At 40.7% G+C, this 18,177-nt stretch overlaps 1 protein-coding gene across 2 annotated transcripts in view; it reads right to left on the minus strand.

Annotated features, from left to right (window-relative positions):
* chd7 (chromodomain helicase DNA binding protein 7) overlaps positions 1–18,177 on the minus strand; it is a 61,897-nt gene that overhangs the window by 11,272 nt on the left and 32,448 nt on the right. For both annotated transcript variants that reach the window (XM_084410910.1, XM_084410909.1), the window contains exons 4-23: positions 13,953–14,088; positions 13,508–13,633; positions 13,337–13,402; positions 12,501–12,556; positions 12,041–12,155; positions 11,427–11,510; positions 11,117–11,254; positions 10,868–10,989; positions 10,484–10,727; positions 8,485–8,661; positions 5,259–5,402; positions 4,883–5,159; positions 4,533–4,743; positions 4,185–4,380; positions 3,847–4,014; positions 3,448–3,627; positions 3,132–3,242; positions 2,281–2,486; positions 933–1,132; positions 677–836 (exon numbers count right to left, since the gene is read on the minus strand). In XM_084410910.1, the coding sequence (XP_084267036.1) occupies positions 677–836; positions 933–1,132; positions 2,281–2,486; positions 3,132–3,242; positions 3,448–3,627; positions 3,847–4,014; positions 4,185–4,380; positions 4,533–4,743; positions 4,883–5,159; positions 5,259–5,402; positions 8,485–8,661; positions 10,484–10,727; positions 10,868–10,989; positions 11,117–11,254; positions 11,427–11,510; positions 12,041–12,155; positions 12,501–12,556; positions 13,337–13,402; positions 13,508–13,633; positions 13,953–14,088 (3,117 nt within the window). The remainder of the gene's footprint in view (positions 1–676; positions 837–932; positions 1,133–2,280; positions 2,487–3,131; positions 3,243–3,447; positions 3,628–3,846; positions 4,015–4,184; positions 4,381–4,532; positions 4,744–4,882; positions 5,160–5,258; positions 5,403–8,484; positions 8,662–10,483; positions 10,728–10,867; positions 10,990–11,116; positions 11,255–11,426; positions 11,511–12,040; positions 12,156–12,500; positions 12,557–13,336; positions 13,403–13,507; positions 13,634–13,952; positions 14,089–18,177) is intronic.

An 18,177-nucleotide genomic window follows, 5' to 3' on the forward strand; every position in this document is an offset into this window, starting at 1 on the left:
CAACTTAATGAAACATCTGCACCACAAGGTAATAGCGCTAACTCGCTTTTGGACATGTTAAGCTAATTCACAAGTTTGCTTCAATTACTTTTTCCAAGTTGAAAAGCTTTTCAAAAGTCTTCAAATACACCTGCTTCTGAGGATATCAGGCTTGGAAGTCAAAAAGGTTACTTTCAAAACTTGTATTTTCATATTTCATGGCCACATTTTACAAAAATTGCTGGGAAGATTTCCATTTATATATGTCAGGTACAAATCTTTTTGAATAGATCTAAATTATACTTATTATACTAATACTATATTATACTAAGATATTAAATTATACAATGTCTCCAAGACCATCAATGGGGTGACTAATGTTATCACGTTGACCTAGAATTCACATATATACACATACATATATATATGTATATGTGTGTGTGTGTGTGTGTGTGTGTGTGTGTGTGTGTGTGTGTATGTATGTGTATATGTATATGTATGTGTATACACACATATACATATCTATATATCTATATCTATATGTATGTATGTATGTATGTGTTTATGTGTGTATACACATACATATATAAACAACTTTAATTTCACTGGTTTTTCCAGGTTTCCCAAGACTATAAACCTGCAAACAGATTTACATTCTTTTTGCTGGAAGTTTCTGCAAAGGTGGGAAAGGACGTACTTGTTGCAGTGGTGTTTCAGGTGTCTCTTATAACTATCCTCTTGAAGGAGGATGTCAGGATTACAGTCAGCAAGCCAGTCAGCCTGTGGCATGTGAGTTTGAGCAGCCTGCGGCTTCCCCTTCTTCCCTTTACGGCCCCGGGGCACAGGAGCAGACAGACCTGAAACCACAAAAATTGCATTTAACAGGTTAAGAAGAAGTAAATGCAAGAGAGCTCAGAGGAAATAAATGCAATTCCATGGTTGTAGTGTCCTACCAGAGTGGTTGGTCAGTGTGCGGCTCTGGCCATCCTCGGTAGGGGTTATGAGGTCCCAAATGAAGCTCTTGATGTTCTCATCTCCACGGTAGTGGAGCAGGCAGTAGGCCAGGAGGGCTCGGCAGATGGTCTCCACATCTCGCTCCCTTAGCGGACGCTTAAAGCGTCCATGGGACAGGATGTCACCCCAGCGGCCCCAGCTATGCACAACAGAAGAGAATTTAGCCAGGGCTCAGTTCAAGCCTTTTTGAACTAGAGTTATAATTAATTTTGGAAAGCAGCACAAAAATGTCACTGACAAAGCTAGTTAAAAAAAAATTCACAAAGTAAATTTTTACTGTCTGGGAAAAAACCTCAGTGTCAAGACCATTTAAGAATAGTATTACTCTATGATTGTACCATTTCTCACAAACTGGAGAAGGTGGGACATCACCACTGTCTTGCTGGCATGGTGCATGACCATGGGGAGACCCAATGCCCTTGTTATTTGATGGACTATTCAAGCACTCTATAAGCACAGGCCTAAAGGGCTTTTTTGGGAAGAGAGAGGAGGAAAGGTCTGCTCTGATTTCACAACCCTACACTGCTTATTAAAAAAAAAAAAAAAAAAAAAAAAACTTCAGAAGAGACAAAGCTCTCAGACTTGATGGATCTAATTTGCCGTATAGCCCAGGGGTCTAGACGTGTCTGACTGAAAAAAAAAGAAAAAAAGATACTGGTCAGACATGGTGTGTGCAGCCAGCCATGATTAGTGCTGAGTGCACTGAGGCCTGGTGCTTAATTAACTGTGCGCGTTAGATAGCGCCGTGTCTGCCACTGCCCCGGGACAAGCAAGCGTGACAAACTCGGCCACTGCACTGGTGGGCTGTGAGCTACCAGATATTCTCATTCCAAATGGAAAACACGACGAGACAAGGGGAATTTGGATGACGATAAAACAAAGCTGGAAGCTGAATATCCCATCTCATGGCACTGGGATGGACTTCCTGCTAAAGCTGGTTTCTATGATGAGCTACGATTGAGGGAAATGGAAATCTATTAATGAGGGACATGGACTGAAAAAGTTAGATGCCTGCAATCATTTTAACTTGAAAGTTTCTATGTAGGAAATTTTTCCCAGTGGGGGTTCTGTGTTGCCCTACAGAGTCATGTATAGTTGATTTTGAGCAAAAGGCATCTGCTAAATGGCAACTAATTATAAGGAAAGCCCCCAGGGACTGTTTAAGTGCAAGATGTTGATATAGCACAATTGTGATCTCAGTAGATTTTCAGGGTAGCATAGTCAGAGAGTACAAAGATGTTAAAACCAACAACAATGCTTAAATGACAATTTCCAGACTGCACTCACCCATACACCAGAAGGTTTTTCTCCACTCTAAAGCACTCACTGCGGGGGTACCCCTGGGTTCGGTCCTGGGGCCTCCGCGGTTTCTGAATGGGCTTGTCTTCAGAGTCACTCTCAAGTTCTGAATACTCCATCAAATCATCCTCCTTCATAGAACTGTAGTGACGAGTCTGCTTCCGGACCCGAGGAGTGTCAATCACCAGATTATTCTGACAAGAGATATGATCTGGGGTAAGAGCACTCCCTCAAGTGTTTAAGACAGCATAAAAGGATTCTGTTTGTTCAGCACCATGATATAGGTGATGCTAGATGGTAAGAAGGAAGACCTCTAATCATGGACATATGCAGAAAATGTGATAAGGCACTTTTTTTTTTTTTTACATAACATTTCTCTGTATGCAGATTAAAGATGCTTAGCGCCTACAATTCTCCTGAGAGCAAAGAACAGTGGTAATTACAGAAAATGCTTCCCATGGCCAAGTTTAAACAATTTTGCCTTTGCTCAATTACAGCTACATTCCACGCATTGTTAGCCTGGGGAAATCAGCCTTATTAATTATGCCAAGATAGCATATTTATGAGGAGTGACACGACCAAGTGCAGTGGAAACTACCCAGATTTGAATTCACACCATCTTCAGTTAATTGTCAAATAGGATTATGAATATGATACCTGTCAAAAGCTGCTAATTCATGACTCTAACATTAACAAAACAATGAATAGTCAGCCGTAAGTGCTCCACACATGACTACAAGAGAGAGTGTGCTACAGATTAGTGCCTTTTTATGCAACATCTTCTGTGAGGCATTTCACGGTACAAGAGAGCTCCTTTCCTCCATTCATTTGCATCTTACCCTGCCATTGATCACATCCAGGTCCAGCTCTGCTTTCTTTGCCCATTTCTGCCAGAAATCTGGGTCCTCCAGAGAAATGTCGGTTCGGTTCCCAGAGGCCACAAAACTTGCCTGGTAGGGGAAAATAAATGAATGTAAATGGTGAGATCAGACACAATTACCCTATAGGCTGCACTATTTTAAGAGCAAGATGAAATGGGTAGTAAGCATATATACTTGTAATTACACAATAAAATTGATGGGTGGGTACTTTTTTATTAATATCATAAATACCTCAGCCATGGCAAAAAAGAAGAAAGATTTTAAATGTCATCACCTTAGCAAACGTTGAGCCTTTGCCTTCTGATTCAATGGTAATGGTCTGTGTGCGCCTCTGCAAAATCTGATCAATGTCTTCTTCACAGAACTTGGATCCCTCGTCCTCTTCATCCATTAGAGCTCCATAAGCTCCTTTACGTAAGAGGTCCTCTACCTCCTTTTTAGAGAGCTGCTGAACCTAAAACAGGAGAGAAAAAAGAAAAAAGAATAATCAACTTCACAAAATACAGATCTCAATAAACTTACTGTTTTCATCTTGGGTATTTTATGGAATAGACTGATTTTCGTTTTTACCATCTACCTAAATTAGTCTCATCAGAATGTTTGATTAATGAACCATCTGGAATATTGTTTCAGTGAAACACCACAAGATGGTGGCGCTGTGTGCAGTTCATACCCCGTTGGCAGCATTCTCTCTCCCGCTCATGGACTGAAGCACCGCCTTGTCCAGTCCTAACTTCAGACTGGCCTTGTCAAACATTTCTCTTTCGTAGGAGTTTCTGGTGATCAGGCGGTAAATCTTCACAGCCTTGCTCTGTCCTATCCTGTGGCATCGAGCCTGTGCCTGAAGGCAACAGCACAAAACGGTCACACACACCACCTCTAAAGAGGTGCATAATGTGATAGTGCACTTCCAGCTGAGTTACTAGTTGGAATGCAGCTTTAAGATACTTTGTGAAATAAAATGGCTTCCAATGAAGGTCCAGCACATTTTCACTTGCATACTATGCTTACCTGTAAGTCATTCTGAGGGTTCCAGTCGGAGTCAAATATAATGCACGTATCAGCTGCAGTTAAGTTAATACCCAAGCCTCCAGCCCTGGTACATAGCAGGAACACGAAACGGTCAGATTCTGGTCGTGAGAAGCGGTCAATAGCTGCCTGGCGTAGATTTCCTCGAACTCTGCCATCTATACGCTCATATGGATACCTAGATTACAGGAAATTGAGCATACATTAACAATACATTTTTATTGGTTGATTGCATTTCTTAAGTATTTTTTGACATATGAGATTTCATATTAAATTAAAAAGTGTTTCTCTATCAATTTATTGGCAGTGGTGTGGGCTCAGACATCCTACCGTCTCTGGATGAGGTAGTCCTCCAGGATGTCCAGACAGCGCACCATCTGGGAAAAGATGAGCACACGGTGACCCCCAGCCTTCAGTTTGGGGAGCAGCTTGTCGATCAGCACCAGTTTTCCTGCAGCCTGGACCATGGCCTGGAGGTGGAACTCTGGGTAATCTAAGGGGTGACTCTCCCTGAACTCCTCCATTATCTTCTCCTCAGCTCCTACAGACAGAGAAAAGAATGAAATTTAAGTCTGGCTGACTGGAGAAATGGTTATACAGTTTAAACAAACACCATTAGCAAATCAATAAAACAATTTTAATTTCACATGTAGAGTTTCACATCTGGTATTATTGCTCACCATTGATGAGGTAGGGGTGATTACAGCACTTTCTCAGCTCCATCATGGTGTTCAGCAAGTTGGGAACACTGGATCCTCCTCCACCTCCGCTGCCACCTCCTCCACTCTTGGAAAGGAAGGCAAAGTTCTTCTCCAAGATGGCACGGTAGTATTTCTTCTGCACATTGGTCAGTTCCACTTCAATGATGGTCTCCTCTTTCGGTGCAAGATTCTTCTCTACATCCTCCTTCAGTCGGCGCAGCATCATGGGCTTCAGAATGCCTTGCAGCTTTTGAACCTGAAACAAGGAAATTACATCCATTAGAAAACATCCAGGCATCTCTGAAACGTTTCACACACCAAGTACAGTGGTTTAACAAGTGCTGATATTCCATACCTGCTCTTCTGTTTTAAGATCTCCAAACTCCAGCATGAAGGTGGACTCTGAAGGAAACCTGTCTGGCTCCAGGAAATTAAGGAGACTGAAGAGCTCCTCCACTGTGTTTTGCAGTGGGGTCCCAGTCAGCAGGACTTTGTGTTCCTATGGAAGATAAGAGTCTTGTTAAGTGACAAACAAAAATGAACTCCTCCAAAGTCCTTTCACCATGTTAACCAATAAGGGTGCTCCAATCAGGGTTTCTGGGGCCGATTACGATCGCTGGAAGCAGTATTGGCCGATACTGATTACCAATACAATCACCTAAATAATTAATACTACATGATATATTGAAGGCTTCAAATAAACCGACTGGGGTTAGTTAGAAATTCTTAACAACAATGTATTTAAGTATAAATAATTAAGCTAGGGATGCACCGATGTGAAAATTGTGGCCGATACCGATAACCGATATTAATATTGCTGTTATGGCCGATACCGATATTTACCGATGTCGATATCTCTGTATAGAAAACAAATTTTAATGATTATCAAATAAAGAGCTATTTTCCAAAACACATTTTTTTTACTTTAGAAATGACTGATATTGGGCACCTTTACCTGTGTGCAAAATATGTCACACATACACACATTGCATTGCATATAATGTGTGCTGGTCAACTTGTCTAAAATTAAGAAACCCTTAGAAAACAGTAAAAAAAAACAAAAAAAACAGGAACATGTGTACAATTAAGATAGGCTACTTCATTTATTATTCCAATATCCAAATATTATTCTAAAAAATACCACAGGGAAAAGGGCTTCTTGTGACTGTCTTTGCGTTTGAACATTGCACATGTTAAACAGGACACGCAGCTGAATAAATGTTAGCCAATACAAACATATTTATAGAAAACAGTTGACAATGAATTGACAGGAGTCCAATAATAGCATAACGAATCACTTATTCTAAAAATAATAACAAGTAGGCTATAAGACGAATCCGACATATGGGCTGTGTTAACAGTAAAACGTCCGTCATTTAACGAATTTTAAAAACACGGATGGATAATACAAAATGCTTTCTGACATTTTGACAGAAAAAAACAAACAAGCAAGAACAAAATTTAAACTTAGCCCGTTTTCATTTTACAATTATCTTCTCTCTCTATGTGCGCGCGTCCGTGTTTGTGAGAGAGAGCTCGCGCAGCACCGGTAGCCTACTTTTTTAATCCATAAGTAACGAACGCGATAGTTTTCATACAAACTAAATATGTAACATAATTAGGTAGGCTACTTTAGTTATTATTAACACAATAACACATGAAAAATAGTGCTTTCTGCTTAGCCCGTTTTCATTTTACAATTATCTTCTCTCTCTATGTGCGCGCGTCCGTGTTTGTGAGAGAGAGCTCGCGCAGCACCGGTAGCCTACTTTTTTAATCCATAAGTAACGAACGCGATAGTTTTCATACAAACTAAATATGTAACATAATTAGGTAGGCTACTTTAGTTATTATTAACACAATAACACATGAAGGCTACGTTTCTCAACACTGAGAATGAATAAATAAACGCCTGTTTCTCCACTCGCGCTTATCAGAATCCACAAATCACACGCGCTGTCACTTTTGAGAAAAATCTAATTCGAATGGGTATCATATATCAAGCAATATATTCAAATGTCTACGAGTCAAAAAACGATCAGTCAAAAATGTGTCATGAGGAGGAAAAAAACATAAGTGGCACTGGACTGCATTAACAATGTTATGGACGTGAGCGCTCTCGGCACTTAAAAACTGCTTTAAAACTTTCACAGAGACCTCAAGCAGAAAGCACAAAGCCTGTCTTTAAATTTAATTTCGTTTTGTATTAATTGTATCTTAATTTTGATCAATGTTTCATCAACGAATTGCATTGGATTTAATAAATAAAAAGTATATATACTAGAAAATATTTAATCAGGACAGAGGCGACGGCGCGTGAACCTGGAGCGCGTCTCATAAATGAACCAAAACCTAATTGTATCTTAATTTTGATCAATGTTTCATCAACGAATTGAATTGGATTTAATAAATAAAAAGTAAATATACTAGAAAATATTTAATCAGGACAGAGGCGACGGCGCGTGAACCTGGAGCGCGTCTCATAAATGAACCGAAACCTACCTGCCTCACAGACCTGAGACATATATAGAAAGCTTGAAACTTCTATTTTTAAACAGAACAATTCAAAATGAAAGAAAACAGACTGTTCTCTGCTTATGTCATCTGTATGAAATGTGTATTTCTCTCACATCAACCTCTTCAGCTTCACACATTAAATATCGGCCTGTTCACATCGGCCATATTTTGACATCGGAACGATACCGATGTGTAAAAAAATGACCATATCGGCCGATATTATATCGGCGGCCGATATATCGTGCACCACTAAATTAAGCAATAAGAAAGTATCATGAATTGACAACTCTTTATTGGCAAGCAACCTGTGCAACATATTCTATTCCCTCCCTTAAAGGTGATTAGGAACAACTTGGAGCTTAACAAATATAGCATTCCTGTGAAATAAATAATAAAAACAGAACAGTCCATCAACAGAAAGTTATCAAATGTAAATCGACCACATTGTCGTCAGTGTATAAATTAAACCTGCTAAATCTACTAAAAAGCAGTGAGTGATTTTTTCATTAACATTGAAACAGATGGCAGTAGGTTTTTTGGGCTGCTGTGACTAAGACTTGACTTTAAGATCAAATGTGTTTTCTTTCACAACTGTTTACAAGAATATATTAGCCAAGAGGGGAATTTACAATTTTGTCATAATTTTGTCTGTTTAAGCACAAAAGAAGCGAAAGAGAGAGAACTTGCTCTGTGCACTACAGATGTGTCTGCAAAGAAAACTTTTCACACAGTGCTCATGTACCGAAATAATTTCTCGTCTTTGTGCTTGAATGCTTAAATTGGCAATGACAAAATAAAGGTCTCTTGGAAAAAAAAAGGAAAAAGAATATATATATATATATATATATATATATATATATATTTTTTTTTTTACGTTGCATCGATCATCTTATCGTTAATAATTTGATCGATGTATTGATCCATAATGTATTGTTACACCCCTAATATTTACAGGTTTTCAGCACCATGGGAACCCTGCATCTGGTAAAAGTGAAAGCTATAGCTGTATTTACAGCAGGTTCTTTTCAGAAAAAATATGGTTTTTTTTAGGTGGAAGTACTAACCATGTCCATCATCTTTAGGCCCTCAAGCAGCTTGCAGTTCCTGTTCTTGAGTCTATGAGCCTCATCAATGATCACACAGCGCCAAGGCACACTCCGTAGTTCGGGGCAGTCTGTCAGGATCATCTCAAATGTGGTGATGATTGCATGGAATTTGTAGGCTCCCTTTATTACACGACCCTGCATGAAAAGAGATTTTGGTTGTTGAAGGGCTCTTGAATGCACAACCTTATTTAGTCCTGCAGAAATCTTGTGAAACATTAGCATCAATAACTTAAATCAGTGTTTCCAAACCTTTCAGTCACGGCACCCTTTGAAAATTAAAACAAAATTTGTGGCACCCTAATGTTATCACGATACTAGTTTGATGCATTGAAATGTATTGATTTTCAATACCACATGGAAGAAACGCCTACTTGTCATATAGATATTTTTAATATTATAAAAAATTTTTGTCCATCAATTGAAAGTCTAGGAGTCAGTAATTCCTACTGAAGAGATCACTTTATATGACGACATTTAATTAAGGCTTTTATTCATATATAAACATTGCTCAATTACCATTGCAAATCTCACCTAAATGTTTGCTCACTCAGTGTATTTGTGTTTTTATATTGGGATTATTTTGTTAAAATTGCACAAGATAGCTTTAATATAAGTTTTTTTTATATAATTTATAATGTAACAATTTCACAGTTAATCTCCAAATTAATGTAGAAACAACATAAAGACAGTATATTTTAAATAATTGTTTAATGGCATCTTTTAATGAATGAAGGCCAGTATCACTGATACCAATACTGCTGCTGATGTCTTCAATGATTTTATTTTCAATTTTAAACATTATCACCATTCAACACTACAGTATAATTGAAAGCTATCTTTTTTTTTTTTTTTTACATTTATTAGGCTCCAAAAAATATAACAACTTAATTTAAGTGAACTTAAAACAATCCTCACATAAACCCATTATAAATGTAATTTACCTGCGCCCTTCCTACCCGTCTAACAGGTAGGAAATATACAGAAATTGAATAAAGTTGTTAAACACTTTACAGTCTTCACTGTATAAATTAAATTAAATAGATTAATCCTTATTAAAGCTACAAGCATTCTTTAGTCAAGAGCAGTGAGTAATTTTCTGTTACCTGTGTTCTTTGATTCTGCTGTCACTGCTGCACATGTGGATCTCACATGGGTCCCATTTTCTTACATCGCTTTACGTTCATTTAAGACTTTAATTAATTGAAGACTGCTCTTATGAGGATACTCAACAAAACAGACATTTTGGCATAATTGTGTGTTATTACTCGTTCAAGCGCGAAAGAAGTCGATTCTGGCGCGCGTCTTTCTGTGCGTCCTGTGTGTGTGACAGGACATTCACAGGCAGCGTGTTCTCTTTTTGTCTTTTCATGCTTACATGGTTTAAAAGCATTTGCATGTAGAAGAACGTGATCATATAATGTAACGCTAGCCAAAGGATGACAGAAAAAAACGGATGCTGCGTTAAATGCGTAAAACATTTTTTACTGCATTAAACTGAAAAACATTAAAAATCGCATGCATTACCGTTGACAGCACAGACATAACTGATGTGTTTATATGAATACGGGGCAAGACGGACGTTGTGAAAATATTTTCCGCAATTTTATTTGACCGCAAGTGGAACAAGCCATGAAAAAGAGGCAGCTGTATGTGCGTGTACGCACTGGGAATGAAGCACGGGAATGAAATCATGTGCAACCCCCGCAATTGAATGCCGAAAACTTACAATTTGCGTTTTTATTATACATTTTTGTGCGTCATTTGTTGTTAGAGACATCTGAGATTGATGGTACATAAATTATAATTTTTTATACATATTTTAGCAATTTTAAAATGTTTGATGCAGTTTTTACACAGCACCCCTGCACTCGCCAGACAGCACGCTGGATGGGAAACGCTGACTTAAATGATATAAAATGATCTATGCATATCAAATGACAAAAGAAGCATTATGTACCTGTGTGTCTCTGTAGTACATCTCATAAGCCTGAATAGTCTTTCGGCTTGCCTGGCTACCATGATAGACCACTACGTTTAGCTCAGTCCATGTCCTGAACTCCCTCTCCCAGTTTGGAATGGTGGAAAGAGGAGCAATCACCAAGTAAGGACCATGGATTCCCTTCAGGTATATCTCATAGAGGAATGTGATGGACTGGATTGTTTTGCCAAGGCCCATTTCATCAGCTAAAATGCAGTTTCGTCTGAGAGCAGAAACAAAAAAAGTGAACATTTTCATGCAGCGGCAGCAATTCATAACATCCCTGCATTTAAATAGCTTGAAAAATTCAGTCCATGTGTGAGTAAGCAGTGCAGTTGGACGGCAGGGTAATTGCATACATACGTGTTGTACCAGTTGAAGAGCAGCCAGTTGACTCCCTCCAGCTGGTATTCCCTGAGCGCATTGCCATTTTTATATTCTCTGGAACTCTCGGATTTCTGCCAGTCACTGGTAGGAGGTCGCTCCTGTTTCAAATAAAACAATTCCCGTTAGTGGTTTCCATGCAACCGCAAGAACGTGGCCCTCTCTCCTCACTAGCTCAGCACTCCAAAGTAAAAATAAAGAGAGGGCAAGAGGACTGCCAGCTCTTACCACGCGCTTTGGCTCTGGCTCACGTGCCATCACTCTCTCGAACTCCTCAATCTTCCCTTGGTCAATGTCAGCTTTTAACTCCCACGTGCTGTCCTCGTAAGGCAAGGAGCACCACTTTACCAGGTACAAAGTTACAGGCTGCAGGAACACACATCAACACAACAGTTTTCCAAAAGAGGGTTCTCACATCTTTCTAAATTTTCTGGCAGTGGCTCTTATAAGAGCTTTAAATCAAGGTTATCCATGCTGTTTTGAAAGACAGACGGTTTAAGAATGATTGAAGCGAATGGATGAGAGAGACAAGTCATACCTCTCCATTTTCATCTGTGCTTTCAGACACATCCAGAACCCTGTCCACCTCCACATAATCTGGGTTGAAGGGCTCATCATCCATCTGTCAATAAGAACATGATTGATTGGTTAGTTGGAGCACTGAAGAATGGCGGTTTCAGTGCTGCTTGAGCCACAACTACGAGACTTTAAATGAGAATCTACCAGGTGGAATAATTTCAAAGTTTTCTGATGTGGGTGGCATAAATCTCTCTGGGAAAACCCCACCTGGTTTTGATAGAGTGAAAAGCCCTTTCGAATGGTAGTGTGGAGTTGCACACCAGAAATGAAAGTCTCAGCATTCGTTTCAATGCAACTGCTTGAATTACTTTAACTTGTGAACCGACCTAAGCATGTGAAGGGAGATTGCGTGCAACTGAGATAAGGGCTTGAAGTGAGGCGTTTTATTGCCTTAGCATGCATGAGATTGTTCGAAAAGCCACTATAATACCACCACAATACAGCACTGTTGAGCATACATACTGCCACCATTATCAGTGAGGGCCATAAAATGAGAGGGGGGGGGGGACAGAAAAAAAAAAAAAAAAAAGACAAAATGGTGGATGGCAAGGAAAATGGAGGGCTGATGCTAACCTCACTAAGGAAGTTACTGAGGGCTTGCTTGGCCTTGAACCTCTTAACCTTCTGCTGGATTCTCTTATCCTTCTCCAGCTCTTCGATGTCTGCCCAGCGACAATGCAGGTAGGAGCTGGAAAAAAACAACAAAAAAACATTTAAAAAGTCATGGGTGAACTATCATTTAAAAATGAACATGTCAGATAAACAAGACTGAGCATGTTTACGTAGGAGCACAGTAACAAATTGTGTTCCTAAACAATGACTTAACAGGTGTATTGACAGGTGATGATCCATCTGCATGAGTAGTTTTATACATAGTTGAGAAAGTCTGATAACTAATTTTAATAGTTTTGTAGCTTGTATGCATTATTTGGCAAATGAATTCCATTAATGTTTAACTGTAATTATTCTCCAATTACCTTCATTATGCAAGAAAATCACATTAGATGGAAGGCATGCTAGATCAGATACTTACAAGCCTTTGAATTTGACATAAAACTCCTCAACTTCCACCTCTTCACCAGATGACAACTGTAAAATAAGAAGCAGGAATATTTGGTGATCAACATTTGTTTGTAAACCGTTTGGAGCCTTTAAATCACTAGTGTGCATAATTTCCATCCATCACAGTCACAAGTGTTACTCATTTCCTGTGACAAACAACTCTGTGTTTTAGCATTGCTCTCAACTGTAATGCCCCAGGACAAAAGCAGTATGACAACAAAGACTGGGGGAGAGAGATAGAGCAGTCGTCGTCCTATTCTCTTTCTCCAGCTAGTAGTACGCTGTGTGGCTGAGTCATGAATCACTTCAGCTCTTCTACCACACACAGCCCCATTCACAGGGAGCTGACCCAGGGCCTGGCTTCCTGCCAAAACCACAGCACTACGGCAGACGCCAAACCTACCATTTCCTCGGGCGGGAGCCCATTTGCAGCTGCGCTACTAAAAGCCATGCACGGCGTATTATTTTTGGCCAGGCTTTGTTTTGTGGAGCAGTTTCAAAGTAGTAACGTTGCACACTGTCACGGCCTGCATCTAAGGGTCTGAGATTAAACACGCTGAGAGACAGTTTATTCTTACATGGCTTCATCTCAAAACCTCACACAGGCTTTGCTCTGAACCTGCAACGGCCTTTACTGGATTAATACTACTACTGTCAGGCCGAAAACAATATCAGCCCACTCAGGCATCTTCCTGACCATCACAGTCTGGGGCAAGATTTGAGACAGCTATTAGGTGTAATCTGCCCTTATCCAGCAGACAGCAGCGGTTAAAGCTCATGTGAGAGGCTTTTGGTGGCTCAGCTCACCTCTTTCTTTCCAATGCGCATCCCCATAATCTTCTCCACCACAGGGCCCTCTGCATCTGGCAACTCCTACAGCACACACGGGAATGAAGGACACAGAGTCAGCGTGAGAACATCCATCATGCATAACAAACAGTGGGTTACATCAGCAGTTTTCCAACTCATGATACTGACCTGCTGCTCAGACGTTGTTGAAGGAGACTTTGGTCCTGGGGAATCATCTCCATCATCATCAGAAATTCTGAACTCCAGGTCCTCAGTATAGCGTTTCCTCTTTACCTGCCGGCTAGATCGCCTCTTCTGTAATCACGAAAAAGTTACACAAATGACAAAAATAAATAAAACCATCAAGTTTTTAATCTGATAAAGATTAGCAATAAACTGAATAAAAACAACTGTGACCATGTTTGTGTACGATGATGTGTTGTCACTTGTATTAAGTAGGATAAAGGTGCCATTTTATCAGCATTATCTTGTCAATCGTTAGGTATCGGTTTTAGTCTCAGAAAAACCCATATCGACTACTAGCAAAGGCGGCATTCAAACTTTTTTTTTTTAGAGACAATAAGAACTTTATTATTTTTTTATTAGCCAAAGTGAAAACTTTAATGATGTTTACCTGAACGCCATCATCTTCCTCCTCCTCAGGTGAATGTGGCGGTGTTTTCTCCACATCAGATGTGACGGAGGGCTCTCTCTTGCGCTTTGCCTCTTTCTTGGTGCTGTTACTGGACTCGAAGTCAGATTTTTTTGCACTGTGGGTGAACAGAGACGTTTGGTTAATATAACAGTCACACCAATAAACCACAGATTTGTCTGGGTCAAAGTCAAACCACCACGCTGAGAAGTTTTAGTAAAAAAAAAAAAAAAAAAAAAAAAAAAAAACCCTAGCAAACAACTGTTCATACCAGTCCCAGAACTTTAAGTTTAATGCTTTATATATAATTTTTTATATAAGCACCTTTTAGCTTCAACAGTTCAATTAAATAGTAAATGGACAAATAAACATTTAAAAGTAGTTTCAATTAAGATGAGATGTACAATTGCAGAATAAACGATATGTATAATCGTACAATAATTAGAAAATTGCAGTTTAAAGAAGTTTTATATGGAGTTTAAAATCTCACACTGCTATTACAATGTCATGCGAACCTGTATGAGCAACTTTAATGCAAGAAATAAAATAAAAACATCTCAGGCTGTCCACAGTTCTTGTATTTTTCTCTTTAGTTCTTTTCAATTGTACCTTGCGTTCACACGGACATACCAGGTTCCTAAGTTCAGTTTCAGACACAGAAAAGAGGGAATGAGAGGAAAGACAAGAACTAGTTAAATCCACTTCCAGTTTAGAGTTGTACTCTCTTCCCTGCCACATATTACACAATGCCCTAGAGGCTCTTGCGCTCTCTCGCTCTGGGGCCCCCTCTCTCTTTTCATTCGCACGCCAAGAGCAATCAAATCGCCCTGGTAACCGGCGGTCACGTGACCCGCACCTGTTCCTCTGGCTGGACGCCACTGGCTAAAGCCATCTGCTTGCCTCAGTTAGAGTCTCTCTCTCCAACACTCATTCAAGCACCTGCAGCCGCACCACTCTGTAGCTTTGGGTTTCATACTGTCACTGCTCAGCAAACACAGCCAGAAATAAGGAGAAAAAAAGGCACATACAAAAGGAAGAAAGAAAAAAGGGACAGGAGGAAAAAAAAGCCACGAGGGCAGGAAGAACACTCTTTAGGGGGAGGGATGACAGACTTCCTTTCGATGGCTGACCTTTATGAACCATAAAAGGCAAAGAGCTGCTATAGGACATACACTGAAGATCCAGTTGAACGGGCCAGCGGGGTGGGCCATGGCGAGTGTAGTCTTTGAGATGAACGGGCAGAGAGAGAGGGGCTAATTGGCATTAGTAGGGGGAGGATGCAGGCCCTGCTGCAGGTTTATATGAGCTCTAGAGCTGACACTCAGGAGGAGGAGAGAGGGCCAGGGGGTTAATGGGACACCTGCCGTCGCCAGTGAGATGACTCATCTTCAGCTGGACCCCCGCACGGTGCTCTCTCTAACAGCAGCTGCTCTCACGCACACATAACTGTTTACCCTCAACAGCTCTTTTGCAGTGTCGCACAGGCGCAAACGTAAACACACATACATAAACATGGAGATAAAAACGCAGAGAACGAACATGCTACGACAAGTTAACAACTGCAAATAAAAACGGGCATCTGTGTCCTTCAAAGCAAGCAGGCTAATTAGGAACCACCAGACAAAACAAGGTCACTTGAAAAAAAGGGGGGGGGGACAGGATCCAAACACGCCCTGTTAGTCAGAGTGCTAGTAAGTTGAATCAATGGAGGTGGTGCAATTAAAATCACACTAAAATGTGCCTGAATTAGGGTAAGGGAAATGCCTGAGAGTGCCGGACTGTGAGGGAGAATGTGTGGAAAGAGGATGTGAGTGGGTGAGTTGAGATATGTGAGAGAAGGAACACAAACTGTGCAGTGGAATGAGAGGAAAGATAGGGAGGGCTAGAATGAGACTCGGCAGAAGGATTGCGAGTGTGTGATAATAGGTGGAAAAGGACAGTGTACGCATGCAAGAGCGTGTGAAAGTGTTAGGGGCCCAGTGGAGGAGCAACACAGGAAGAGAGTCGGGGGGAAGCAACAGTGTCGTGTCTTGTGCTCTCAGAGCAAGGTCACCCGTTCAATTCCGCGGCATCGAGAAGGCTGTTTTTTTTTTACTAAGAGTGCAACTGTGCACAAAACAAAACACTTTCTGCGTTACTCAGACTTGCGTTTTGTTGTACCTCTGCGAAAACAAAGCAACATACATCTTACGGTAGTTAAATTGCCAAGAGACCATTCAAGCTACTTTTTGAGCCTTCTTAAAAAAAAGTTATTTCAACGTGGAGCGTCTTTCATGTGCATAGCGTGGGGGCTGGCTCTTTGTTTTAAATATGGAAGGCTTTGATGGGAGTGGGTAACACCGGTGATGTGAGTCTTCACTCTTGCTTGTCTCCCCAGAGGCTGCGCATTTATCATTCGGCACACTTCTCTAATCCATTCACCGCACTGCCTCACTCGCTCAGTCTTTTGAGGCAGTGGCCTGTCTGATCACCAAAGCAGCAAACCCAAGAATTCACAGGAACTGAAAACTCCCAAGCTCTGGTGGGACAGGCCTGCCAGTCTAAGAAGATAAAATAAACTGAAAGGACAAAGTTGGATGCTTGGTCCTTTCCTTCTGTTGTGCCATCCACCTCTCTGCACTTTGTCTTTGAGGTTCAGTCAAAGAATTCAAGTTTTCTCCCCCACTGGAGCCTGGGGGGGGGGGGGGGGGGATGACAATGTGGAGCACTTGTTTCATGACAAATAAGCAGGCAGGCTGACATAAAGGTGATGTAGTCAGACTCACGAGCAAACAGGCATGCTGGTCCCGCAAGCGAAGAGCTTTAAGTACACACATTGCAGCACTTCCTATGCAACCGCGACTGTTGTGGTTTTTGTATGCGAGCACACAGGATGTAGCTAAGATAATATGCGAAAAAAAAAAAAAAGAGACTGCTTTGACATGAAATGAAAAATCAAAGGGCCGACGGAACTGCCCACCCAGGTTAGGTGGTTATGCAGTTAGAAAAAAACCCCACCAACTAAAATGGGGGCTTTGCAGTAGTTGCTTGGGAACCTGCCAATAAATTGAAGGTGAGAGGTGTGTATTTGCAATGCAAAACAGTCTTCTCGTGGGGGGAAAGAGCCACATGCAATGCAGCAATGAGGAGGGATCTTTCTGAAGTGTTTGATGGCTGTGTGTGTATATATGGAAAACAAACCTGGGTACACAGACGCTCACATTTTACTCTGGGTGCGGCCTGAGAATGACTATTTATAGTTGTACTTTGTCAGATAAGAACACCAACAGATACAAGTCAAAGATTTTTAATGTCCAACTTAGTTTCTTGTACTCCACTTCCATGATCGAAACTAGCAACTAAACAAGGAAAACATTAAAAGAGCTGATAAGAAAGGCAACAAACAAATGGAAATGGGGGAAGGGAAATGAATGACATACTCTCATCAAATGTGAGATGTGCTATATGTAGCCTGCTTTTTGAGAAATGGGGCCACAGTTTAAAAACTATCCACAGGGACTCGCCAATGCCACACATCCAGTACTGTAGCAGATTTGGTCAAATTCAGGCCGGCATGATTAATGAGACAGCATTGTGGACTAACTAGCATTAGGTGCCATTTTGAATGGAGACATTCCCCCTCCCCTTTTCCTTTTTTACAAACACACACACACTTTCCTCCCTCCTCCCCCTTCAGATGACCTACTGCTCTGGCACTCTGCTGCAGATGCACTTGCTTTGGCCCAGCCCTTTTCCTCTGGATGAAAGGGACGTGGCGGTGGAGTGACGGGCTTTGGATAGGCGAGGGGAGGAGGAGGTTAAGGGGGAAGGCTGACACATTCCTCAGTTGGATCATGTTACTACCTCAGCTAGAGAGAAAAAAATGGCCATATAACCTTGCTGCTCTGCATATTCAAGATGGATGCATTTTCTTTTCTTTCTTTTTTGAGGGGGATGGAAAGGGGGGGTGTCAAAAGAAAAGAAAAAAGAATGTGGCATCATTTAAAATGTGATGAGCACCATGATTGTTAACTGTATCCAGAAGAGACAGATATATACGGTGGATATACATGATAGTATGATGTTTCAGGCAGTGGTTATTAACATATAACAAACTCTTGACAGAACAAATGACCAGCAAAGATGATAGTAACCCTTCACAGACCTCCGAATGAAGTTCAGGTACCTAAGGAGGGTTTGTCAGAAAGGCGTCAAGTTTGTGGTTTAG

Source organism: Rutilus rutilus (assembly GCF_951802725.1).
Source record: "Rutilus rutilus genome assembly, chromosome: 6".
In the NCBI taxonomy this organism is placed as follows: Eukaryota; Metazoa; Chordata; class Actinopteri; order Cypriniformes; family Leuciscidae; genus Rutilus; species Rutilus rutilus.